The sequence below is a fragment of the Lepisma saccharinum genome, chromosome 2, assembly GCF_977018435.1.
Source record: "Lepisma saccharinum chromosome 2, izLepSacc3.1, whole genome shotgun sequence".
In the NCBI taxonomy this organism is placed as follows: domain Eukaryota; kingdom Metazoa; phylum Arthropoda; class Insecta; order Zygentoma; family Lepismatidae; genus Lepisma; species Lepisma saccharinum.
Genome location: NC_139230.1, coordinates 170,852,085 through 170,865,135, shown reverse-complemented (window position 1 = coordinate 170,865,135; position 13,051 = coordinate 170,852,085). Strand labels below are relative to the sequence as shown.

The 13,051-nt window shown below is 37.4% G+C and overlaps 1 protein-coding gene across 1 annotated transcript in view; it reads left to right on the top strand.

Annotated features, from left to right (window-relative positions):
• The first annotated feature begins 2,179 nt into the window (after nt 1-2,179).
• Nucleotides 2,180-13,051, top strand: part of LOC145980605 (A disintegrin and metalloproteinase with thrombospondin motifs 16-like) — a 172,418-nt gene continuing 161,546 nt past the window's right edge. The window contains exon 1 of the mRNA XM_083113644.1: nt 2,180-2,384. Coding sequence (XP_082969770.1) covers nt 2,334-2,384 — 51 coding nt within the window. The 5' untranslated portion in view covers nt 2,180-2,333. The remainder of the gene's footprint in view (nt 2,385-13,051) is intronic.

Sequence of the window (13,051 nt, the reverse complement as noted above, 5' to 3'; positions counted from 1 at the left end):
AGGCTTGAAGCAAGTTTTCTGTGCTATCTGGGTATTTTTTTTTAAAAAAATCGAAAAAGCAATCACCCCACTCTAACGCAAAGTGTACAGCGGTACAGTCCTGTATGTGGAATATTTTCTAGAATTAATTTCTTCCGTAAAGAGAAAATTACATTCACCGAACTTTGCTAAGTGTTTTGAGGAGGTACGTTACATAGCTAAGAAAATTAAAATAAATTGAATAAAATCGATGGTGAGAACATTTTTTAAAAAATGCTCAAAGTATTGATTTTTTCTTCTTCAAATTTTAGGTCCCTGAACCTCAGCACCATGTGTCTGGATTCAATATTTACAAAATAAGTGTTTTCCGAAAGTCTGCATCCCATTCAAAATGCCGTAGCTCGGAAACAGGTGCATTTTTGTCAGAAGAGAATTATAGACGTGCTCATGGGACTCAGGGAACAAATGTTGCAAATTGAGTCAAAATCAGAGGGTGTGGTGGCAGATGGTGCATTGATTTGACAACCTTAGACCTTTAGAAAAACCATGGTCTGATTATCGTTCATGCATGAAACAAACCGATAATAGCCATCTAACAAAAGTGAATGACATTTGTTGATTACAAAACTCACAAGAACCCTCATTGTCCCCTTCTCTCACTGTCCCCTTAAAGTCTCAAGTTTGGTGATTTTACGTCATTTTTCTTTATTAGGTTTCCGGAGGTTGTAATTAAATTAGTCGATAGTGGTGAATACTGTCCCGTTCACTGCACTTTATCATTTGATTTGACTTATGGATGAATAACCAGAATAAACGTTTCTACTATCTCAGGATGCTCAGCTATATGCTCATTGTTTTGAATTGTTTTTAATCCCGGTTATGAATCACACAGGCGTTCGTTTTTCATACATTCTCATCTTTGTGATAAATCTCTTGATTTGTTAAAGTGTTTATAATACAATAAATACAGAAATTTTGAAATGTATGTATCCCACGCAATAAGAAAGATAACAATTTATATAATATCACAATTAGCAGATAATTATGGAAAAATTATGATCTTTGATTTGTTTTGATTTTTGTTATTTAGTGTCGCTTTTCTTACACTTTTGGCTAATCGTGACGATGAAGGTGAGTGATGATATGATTAAATTAATGTAGGGACATTCACGAACACCTATACCCAGACCGGGATTCGAACCTCTAGCGTCGTAGCGCGCTGTGCTAACCATTCCGTCACGGAAATCGGCAAAAAATATTATCTTTATTATAGGATATATTTTTTACAAAAATACAGCCAGTCTATTCTAAATCTAAATTCATAGTATGAAAGATGTATCAAACTAAAACTTAATTTAATAAATTAGAGTATAAGAAAAATACTGAATTTTGTATTTTGGAGGATAGATGGTATTAAAATGTTCACGAGACGTTAATGAAATAAATATCTTATTCGATTATAGTTCACGGATGCTCAGCTCAGGGGTGTATAAAACTGTGGTTGAAGACTTCTGCTTAACTGGATGGGGAAGGCAGGTATTAAAACAACTTGAAGAAGACATTTCTGTTTTCTTTGTCGGTTTTGTGCTAGTTTTGTCTAATCGCGACGACGAGAATGTATAGTAATTAGATGATATTGGTGAAGGGAAACATGTCCAGGACACAAATCCCACAGAGGATTACATTGACTGTGGGTCCAGACACCAGAGCCTCGCCAGCCTTTCAGAATGCAAGGATTTTGGTGATAGAATTGTCTGCCACAAGATTCGAATCCTCGATCTCCCAGTATCGAGGCCAGCATCCTACCTACCACCCCACCTCACGCGGTCCGCATACAACATCCGTCTGCTCAAAGAAGATTCTTTTGTACCGAGTCAGTTTCGTTCCCAACACGAAGAAAGACTTCCTTGGAGGAAGACAGAAGTCACATAGTTGGGAGTTTGTCAACGGTTTTAGTTTTAACATGCTGTTAAGTGACATAATTGAGTTTTGCGAAGTTCATGGACATGTGGATTTGTGAACGTGAGCACGAGGCAATGTTGAATGCTATTTACGTTCAGTAACTGTAACTCTCGTCTCGTTATATTGTTTTTCCGCGTGGGGGACACAAAAGAAGAAAGAAATGTAGGCTTTCTAGTCCAGAAGCCAAGGGTGAAATGTGTGGGTAACGGTATAATGAATGCGAGTTGAGGGCCGGAGCTTCAGCAGTGAGGAGTCGTGGCTGGGATGCAGCCGGTTCAGCTCTTGTAGTGTGACAGTGAAGCCCAGACCAACAGGGACATGGAAATCACCTTCCACCAAACTGCGGAAGTCGATTCGTTGGAAGTAAAGGTTGGTGCGGGTGATCGCACAGAATGAGAGAGACCCTACCTGTGGTGCTGCTGTTTTTGGTCGTTCAAGCAGAGGTGAGTGCAACCATTGGAACATTTTGTGATCGCGATTACCAATTCGTTCGGAGATGCCTTCAATTCGTGATCGATTCGATATAGGCCACACTTTGTGGAATATATCGTGGTTGTTGATGTTGCTTGGGATTTTTAAAGGTCTTTTAGTGTCTCGTTGGTTCAGTTTGCCCGATGGTGTACGATAAGTTCATTTATTAATCGGTATCTTTAAAGTACTTCAGAGGATGCCTACCGTGTTTATGTGACTCATGCTTATTTGACATTAATAGTGTAGATAGTTTCATCTAAATTTCTGAAAATATGGTGTACAAATCAATTAGCATACTCTAGATGTTGCCGATAAAACTTTAAATTTTCATTTTCTAAACTTTTGAAAAGATGCAAGAGCTTCGTCATAGTTTCCCTTTCCCTCTATTACGTTTACAAAGTGTGGAAATATTTTAGCCCAAATGAATAATTAATTACACTCTGTCATTTATACACGAAACATTGCTGAAAATTGGCATATTAGACATTCAGTTGCCCAGACGGAAATGGATGTAACATGCGGTGGGATTTACTTGGGAAATTATATTATTCACAAATATGCTGGTCATATCATCCTGCGTGTGTTACGAATGAAATCAAAATTTGGACCACAGCTATATGAAACAACTGTGTGAATGTAAGATGATGATGATGCCATTGAAAGAACAAATATCAATTCCTCACCCTCCACTTTGTCGGAAACTGACATTTCAATCCAGGCGAATGTTCTTCATTTGTAACAATACAGTTGCCATTCTGTGCAAATTTTATGTATATATTTTCAAACGACTGTCTTTGTTATAAATTAATTTCAATTATAAAGATTTTGATTGATTGATTGATTTTATTTTACTTCGCGTTTTGTGCCTCTTGGCTAATTTGCGAAGATGGGGATGAGTGATGAAATGATGAAATTGATCAATCAATGGACATTCACAAACAACCATGCCGAGCGGGATTCGAACCCGGGACCCCAATTATAAAGGAGACAAATGCGCTGTTCCGTGAATTATCCAAATTACCGCAAAAGAAAAAATGCTTCAAAACTCTGTTAATTCGCTCGTGTGTTAGATATTCTCTTTCAATGTGGGCTACTGCACGTCGCTTGTCTATCTTTCTAGATTAATCACGACGATGGGGATTAATGATAAAGTGATGAAACAGATTATAATTATAAGGATAAAAACACATTAATATCTTATCTATTAGAACTTTCATTCTTCGTGCGTATCGGAATGAATTTATAAGTGATTGACGTAGGTGTGACCATGCACGACGTTCAGTTTTGCTTGTCAAATTCTTATTTGATCTCACTGGGGAACAATTTTTTTTGTTGCATTGATACCAACACTTATTTTAAACTAATTTGGGTGCGCTGATTTAAAATTTGAGGTTAGTTTTTTCTCTGTAAGCTCTAGTTGTTTTGCAATTCAACATTTTAATTTTTCACCTTGATATCAATTTTTCAAAATTCAATTCGACATTTTAAATTTGGATGCCATCTTGGATACCATCTTGGCAAAGATATACGTAATTTATTCATAAACACGTGTAAGTGCATTACAGTATGCATTTTGGAGTATTTAACATGTATTCAATATAGTAAAATATGAATTTAAGGCTTCTTAAAAGGAAAATAACACATATGTCTACATGTAGACGGAATGCAATATAAGAAATTTGATATGGATAGTATGCAAAGTTCAAATAGGTTCTATTCAGGCAAGAATTTGTGCCTGTAGCTCTTGCTTGGTGAACTTGCTCAGCGTAATCTCTCTGGCAGCTGTAGTCTGCCATCATATTCTTGTTCCGTCACCTTTGACATGCTCTTTTATGTCATTATGTTCTCGCAAATGCACTGAGTGACCAACTGGAATTGATCCATAAACATTTCCGTTGTGCAAGGGAACACACATGATACTGTGCTTAGAGCTATCGAGAAATAATCGCCATTCTTTGGACTATATGAGGTAAGACATAATTGCATGAGAAGACCTGGGATAGCATGGCAGAAACAGAGTGTTTGTCTTCTGAAAAGAAGTCCACAATAATCTGCTCTCACTTTCGGAAATATGACACTTTTTCTTATCAGTGCAGTATATATATATTTACTTGCAGCCTGGATGCTAAGAACTCAGCTGCTTTCTTAAATCCGATATGAAAAAAAAAGTGTTTTAGGGACTCACCGATGACGTAGTGGGAATGTGGTCACCTTGTCATCAAGGGGTCCTTGGTTCGATACCAGGTGGAGGCACATACTGGTCGGATCCCACTTCAAACTGCGGGTCAAGACCCGATTAGCCTTTCTACACACAAAGTAGACTTGAAACACACTCAATGAATCAATCCAAGGTGATTTAATGCATGGTTAGGGTAAATCTAAGCATCGTTGTCTACCTATCCCCAATGTAAATACCAATGAGTGTCCTTTTTGGCAAAAGTAAAAGTTTCAAATTGCGCGATAACTATAGCATGTACGGGAAAACTGGTTTTATATTTGAAATCAGTTTGAAAAATTACATAGAAACAGTTGAAAAATCAAATGGACAGAAAATGAGAAAATAATTGTTCCCCTGTGATTATTAGTATTAATACGAGTCAGATTCCATAGCTACTGTTGGAAAGTTATTAGATACAGCTGTTTCTCTCTCACTGGACTCCGTTTTAGACAGGGTCTCTGGAGAATCTTGAGAGGGACACGTAATTTAAAGCAGGTCCGTGAACAATCGTTCATAATTATACTACGCCAAATTCACTCTAAGTGATTTAACCCGAGTAAGATTATCATTAAAAGTCCAAAACTGCACTCTGTTATATATATATAATAAAAAATCTATTTTAATCTAAGTGTAAACCTACTGTACATAATAAATCAATTATAATACAATTATTTTAATATGATGATGCATTAGGAACAGTTTTTAAAGTTTTCAGGAAATATAGTAAACGACCTTTTGCACAATATAAAAAATTACTTTGTGACCCTCAATTCTATTTTATTCTGATTTCGATTCTCTCGTCTCTTCTTAATTGATTGATTGATTTTATTTTTAATTCGCTTTTCTGACACTTTTGACTTATCGCGAAGATGAGAATGAATTGTGATAAGAGGAGACGAATGAAGGGACAAACACATATGGACGACACACCACGAGCACCACCGAGAAATATACTGGCTGTGATCCAGACGGCAGAGCCTCGCTAGTCTTCAAAGTGCAGTCCAGGGATGTTGACGTTTGGATGTCTTCAGTAAGGCTCACCACCGCTTACACCCCTCTCTTTTCATTTTCCGAACAATTTGGGGTCTGGAACATACAGAGGTTAATGCAGTGAAAGTAATTCATTACGAATAAAACTAATTAATGGGCCTTACGAGGTTGACTTTGCAATTACCGCACTTTACGTTCGACATGACCTTAGTATTGAAGCATCTCATACTTGTTTCATTTATAGCCATGATGCAACGATCACACAAAATCAGAAACAGCAAGTAAGATCCACGTGTTACCGGGATCCGAACTCGGGAGTCCAGATTTTTCAAGGGCAAGGTACCTCGCATTTAAAATTTTTGTCTTGCATAAGCAGAATGTGTATATTTTTTATGAATTTTGGAAAGTGTATGAGTGATATAGGCATAGAGCTTCCGATTTCTTTTGTTTAAATTGTTTCTTGTTAAAATGTGGACACACATGTAAAAGAGAAAGAACTTGAAGCTGATAGAAGCATAACAAATGTATTGTAAAAAAATTGAAATAATTTATGCCCACTTTATGCTTAGATAGTCTAATCGGCATTGAACATAGAATTTAATGTGGAATCCGAATCACTGTGCAATTGGACTCAATCGGGAAACTAATTCTGAGCCTTTTGATTACAAGGCAAAAGCGTTAGCCACAATGTTTTCAGAGGATCCCAAATAAAGATAATGTGATAGGTTAAGCGTAAGCAAGCTGAAAGGATAGAGACAGATACAAAAGGCGAAGTAAAATAAAGCAAATCAATCAATCAAATTCAGATGTAAACATTGATGTTCACGTGTAAATATCACAAAATTACTGGTGAAGTTGGACGAAATCCACATTAGTACTGTAATTTGAAAATATTAGTAAATGTACCTAATTACGCCCTGCTGCAAGAGTTAGATTTACTTACTTTGGAACGAAATTTTAGGCTGTGATGTATATGGGATACGATTCGTTGAGAATATTGTTAGAAATATTGATTCAGATAAATAAAATATGTTAGACAAATCATAAATGGTAAGTGTGATAATTGATGACATTAAATATTATAAAATATTACAAAAATATATTATTAGGAATCTAAAATATAATTTTCTAAAAATAACGAATCGTTGTAAAAAAAAACTAATTTAGATGGCATCCAGTATAAATACATGATACACATGGAGGCGTTAACATGCCACTTAAGATTTCACGCATACATAATTTTCTAGGTCTGCTTCAGCAAGAATCGTGTTAATACTCCTGACCAACAGTTGCTATTACGCTCCAGTACGAGTTTTTGAACGACTCCGTTATCTGAATGAAAATGTTATCGAACGCGTTCGTTGACATCAGTTTTATTTAATTAACATCGGTGAACACAAGATGTGAATATGTAATTCAACAATTTACACCTTGCAGCTATGTTTTTCAGCAGATAGGGTGCTAATACTATGCACTACATGTACAGTTCCACTGCCAGATTTTATTGGAGATTAGTTCGAGCAAAAAAGTGTGCCCATCCATGTTATGTATTTCCGGAAACATATTTGTTTCAGCTCATGCAAATTCTGAAACGTTGCTTGAAAATATTTTGCGGAAACATGAGATTTGTATGAGGCACAAGGAGGTTTGTGGAATTTTTGTATGCGCAAATATGTTTGCTCAAACAAATGGAATTGTCCTTGCATCATAGAAACTCCATGTTTTTTAAATAATTTCCATTCAAGAAATGTTTAATGTTTTCTCAAAAAAATCCCTCTAATTAGGTTTGATTGATTGATTGATTTGGTTAATTTTACTTTGCTTTTCTGCCACTTTTGGCTAATCGCAAAGATCAGGATGAGTGATGATATGATGAAATTGATGAAAGGACACTCACAAAGAACACCCGTTCCCAGGCTGGGATTCGAACCCGGGACTTCTGGCGTCCTTCTAATTAGGGGAAGGGAAAATTATCTTTCCAACTAAAGATGCAAGGTACTAATAATGTTTAGGGCCAGTTTGATGTTGAAGGTAGAAGGTAAAGTTGTCCTCTGTGCTTAGTACATTGATATGAAGACCCACATATTTAGTGCAGAGATAAAGTTTAGCACATTCTATATTTTGATAATTAATGTCTGTAAGGTATTGAAAATGTTCCAACAGAACTAATCTAATATAATGCTGGGTGGGCCTCAGAGCTACTTGATCAAGAGAAACAATTTTGACATCATCTGGAGATCGAACATGGTCTATGTGTGGTAAACATATGACGTTATTCTTTGCGAAACCAATGCCCGGCCCTATGTTCTAATCGCGATAAAAGGTATAAAATTACTAAAATATTACCCAAAACAAACATGCTGTCAGGCAACTTACAGTTTGTTTTTAATTAATTGATTAATATTAAGAGGGAGTGAGCGATTTTTCATTTGTAGAAACCTAGTTTGGTAACTGATGAGTGATGAAGTAGGATTTCATTGACAATTTTCACATGTCAATTCGTGTGTGTTGAATTTCTGACTAAGTTTCTAAGAAAAATTGTTTTTATTGTGTGACATAGGATGTCTGTGAGTTGTTACTGGTTGCAAAGGTGTGGCTAGGATAGAAGTTGGCTCCCCACTCTAGATGTTCCTCTAACTAAATCCTTAAATGCCATTCGCAATTCCCTTTATCTCAGATTATGTCCTTTTAGCTGGAGTTTCATATTTTCCTGAAAAGATATCCATTTGTCTTCCATGACGATTTGAAAGTCCCCTGAGATAGGGATCATGTTAGTAGAGTAAGCTATTATGTGATGCTCAGTAGAGTATGTAAGGGGCATGTGTCGAACTTGAGCGTCTTGACATTATGCTTGTCCCCGAAAGCCATTCTTATTCAATTAAAATTGCCATAATACACACTATAATTTCTTATTTTCTTCCGAAAAGACTTTATAGGATATAATCCAGACATGATTATGCTATGATTTACAGGATGTCAAAAATTCTAGTCATTCGAAATAAATAAATAAATCGTAAACACATTAGTGGCATTGATAACTAATTACATGTTGCATGTTTAATTGTTATTCTCTTATAATGTATGCGGACCTCCTCGATAGCGTAGTGGTAACGTCGTCGCGTTGTAATGAAGGGGTCCCGGTTACGATACCCAGTGGAGGCACATAGTGGTTCGGATCCAACTTTAAACTGTAGGTCCAGTCCCGATAACCTTACTGTACATAAAGTGGACTTAAACACCAAATGAATCAATTGTATCATGTGTGTTTCGATTTAGAAAAGTAAAGACAGCAATAATATACATTATGCAGAATTATTGCATTCTTGTATTGAGTTGCACATTTTAAGTGATTCTTTTTGGAGAAGCAGATTTTTCAATGGTTGCGTGATTTCTGAGCAATAAGACTGGCCAACAATATGAACCGAGAAACGCTGCACAAACTAACTAACTCTCTAGCCTTATTAAAGCCGAAGGCTTATGGCTGCAGCAACACAAGCCTTCCATCTGTCCCTATCCTGGGCAAGATCAATCCAATCTTTTCCATCCTTACCGATTTCCTTTAGGTCCATCTCAACGTTATCCCTCAATCTTCGTCTTGGTCTTCCTACAGGTCTCTTACCATCAGGTCTCCCAACAAGAATCCTCTAAAATCTTTTCTTCCATTTGTGCTACATGGCCTGTCCACCTATTGTTTTAAATTTCAGGTCTATGTACTAATGACTGGAAATAATCTTTTTTGGATTTATTACACCCATTTTACCCTATTTCACCAATGCAGCATTCATAAAATGTGATATTTTAAAATTAGAATATATCTCCTCTATGTGACATTCTTGAATATCCAAGTATTTCTTACTTATTAACCCGTGGCGCAACAGCCCTTGAGGGCCAGGGTCTACCTACCGACTGCCGACCTCACCCCCCACCTGCTGAGGTGAGAGATCATCCAACGAGTTGCGGGGTGACGTATGGTCAGCACGACGAACCCCCAGTCGTTGTTGTTTCCCTGATCGGGTTACACTACTCATTCGTAGCTCCCCATTTTCCTCACGATGGTGGGTGGCCACCGGTCCCATACACAGGCCGAAATCTCAGGAGAAAAGTTTGGTACGATTCTTCCCAGGAGACTCAAACCAGCGTGCGTACCGTACCCCGAGCCCAAAGCCTGAAGCTTTAGACCCCACGCCCATGGTGGGGGACTTTACTTGCTTACCAGATGATTACAAAATCATTAACGACTGACTCGTATGATACATCAATTCAAATGATACAATTTTAATCTGTCATTATTCCAAGATTTTTGTAAAAACAAGGCTAAAAGTGGTAAATATAGTGCAAGGAAATATTAATGGCCTAGCATTTGTTCGAAATGTCTTAAAAATCAAATAAAGATGTTTTCATTTTGATTCTCTACTTCATAATATGTTAAAGAAGAAACGTAGTAGTAATTTTCTCCTTCTACTGAAGATTTAACTGTTTTACTTAGAACCCAAGATTTCATATAAATTAAAATTTGCATTCCATGTAAACTTTCAGGAACAATGCATCGGCACAGTAATCGTGGGTAGGCCTCTCTGATGGCGTAGTGGTAACGTCCTCGCTCTTGTAATTAAGGGGTACCAGGTTCGACACCCGGTGGAGGCACGTGGCACAGTGGTTCGGATCTCACTTTAAACTGTAGGTCCAGTCCCGATTAGCTTTTTTGTGCATAAAATGGACTTAAAACAACAATTCAAATTCAGTAATCGTGGTTAAGGATTTAATGTAAGAATGACGAGATGAGACATGAGAATTATACATTACTACCTTTTTTGAAACATTGCTAAGTCTCTCTTGGTTAATTTCTGACATATACTACTAGATTCACAATAGTCAGAAGCGTTGTCACCCACTGCAAAGGCAAAACGAGACCTGTATCACGAACAAGTTTATTACACTAATGGGAAAAGATTGTGTTACGATATTCTTGTATCGTTATTATCGGAGGATGTTGGGGGGCCCAATCATTCCAGGAAGGCATTTATCTTTGTTGGCGGGAATACTTGGGTTTAATAGACAGTAATCCTTGGTCCGACGGATTGGTTATCACAGCACACTACGACTCCATGGGTTCCGGGTTTGAATCCCGGCCTGGGCATGGGTGTTCTTTGTGAGTATCACTTCATCAATGTCATCATAGCATCATTCATCCTTATCTTAGCCAAAAGCGGCAATAAGCGAAGTAAAATATACCAGATTAATTAATCTGTGGCATTTCCCTGTTTATTCACTCCCTCACCATAGAATCAAAGCAGCATTCGTAGATTTTTTTTAAAAAAATCACAAATCTTGGATTTTATGTGTACATGTATATATATATACACACACACACATATAAAGTGTGTGTGTCTTAAATAAAGCAAGCGTCTGCTTTTGCAGCAGTTTCGTGTCTGTGCAGTTTTTTTCAGTTGCTACCTGAAGCGTGACAAAGAAACAAAAAAGAAAAGCAAAAAAGAAGAAGAAGAAGAAGAAGAAAGAAGAAGACTCCAGCAATTCACCCAACTTCCGCGGATGTCTTCGTCACGTTGATAGCATCGTCAGCGGCCTAAATTATCTTCATTTTTTTCTGAAGAAAAAAGAGAAAGAAAAAGAGGTCACAATAAAGCCTCGGAATAATAATTGTTTGAATTCTTTGTTACGAATGTCGATTTTGTTGGAAGAAGGGGACATGCCGTCTTGTTCTGGAGCGTGAGAATTTCTCCTGCAATTTCTTGCTCTTCTGCAACTCAATCCAGGATCTTTTTTGGTATTTTCCTTGCGCAACGAGTTATACCATTGTTCTTGCTGATCGAGCTGCAAACAATTCCGCTTTTAGGATGAGGATGCTCTCCAAGAAGGAGATGTCTTTCGTTGTTTACTTCCCGCGGAACTATATGATGCTTTCGTTTTGCAAACGGCGTGCTACTTGTACGACACGTGTAGAGACGGTGTCAGATGAGGCTCATCCTCCTACACCACACGCATACAGTGAATTATCAAAGGGAACACCATGGATATTCTCTACCTCCAAGCATTTTTACATATCAACCTACAACTCAACTGAGATCCAATTGCTGGTGTCATATTTCAATTCTTATCATTGATTGATTGAGTTCGTGTTTTTTAAGTCCACTAATGCACAATAAGGCTAATCGGAACTAAACCTACAGTTTAAAATGGGACCCGAGCCACTATTTGCCCCTTGATACAAGGTGACGACGTTACCACTCAATTCATACGAGTCTGTGTCCTCTAATAAACAAGAGACCCTGGATTCGAATCCTGTCGGGGTCATATTTCAGCAGTTCGGATCCTACTTGGAACTGTACTGTAGGTCCAGTCCTGATTTGTGTCTATAAACTTTGTTATCTCTCGTAAGCGAGAGCCTCCTTGATGGTGTTGTGCGCAATATCGTTGCCTTTTAATCAAGAGGTCCCAAGTTCGATCCCCGGTGGAGCCGCATTACACATTGGCTCGGATCCCAATTTTAACTGCAGGAGGTCCACAGAGCGGTGTTGCAGGCATATCCACTTAGATCTAGAAATTGTGTCTGAAATGGTAATGTGTTGATCGGAGGAGAATTTCAAGTTTCTACAATTTTTTTAAACATGTCCATTTCGTGCATCCGAGAATTTTATTATGGTGGAAAAATGATGTGTTTCGGCCACCGTGACGGAGTGGTTAGCACAGCCTGTTCTGACACCAGGGATCCAGGTACAAATGAACAATAGAAAGCAATAAAATGAAAATCATATATTTTTTAATAAAAACCTATTGTGGTTGATTAGCGCACTATATATGTCATAAAATAACAGGTCCGTCGAAAAATTCGATCCCCCACCACCGACAAAAGGAAATTTGTTCAGCTCAAGAATAGGGCTGAGCCGATACCGATGCCGATATATCGGTATCGACCGATACCAGTGGTATTGGTGTCGGGAAATATCGGTTGGAATTTATTTATCGTTAACGGCCGATACTTTCCCGGCATTTTGGTTTTTCACGAGGTCCGCGGAGTTTAATTAACTGGAAGTCATGCTAAATTAAAAGTTTGTTTATATTTTGCGCCAGTTTGTGTGAAAAAAACGTGAATTTTGAAATAGCATATAATTTAATATTTAATATTTTATAGCAAAAATCTTGGTAAAGTGATGCATATAATTAGAGTACTTACACACTAATATTAATCAATATTTTGAACAACTTTTAATTACTTAAATTTTCAAACATCGGTATCGGCGAGAATATCGGTATCAAAGTGGTATCGGCTCAGCCCTACTCAAGAAGAGAGAGGAGGCGCTCTCGAGAAACGTAATAATAGTATAAAGCTACATTACGGTCATACATGCCAAGACATTATGGAAAAATGAAAATTTGACACCAGCTCCTACTATTTTGAAAAAAAAATAGCAG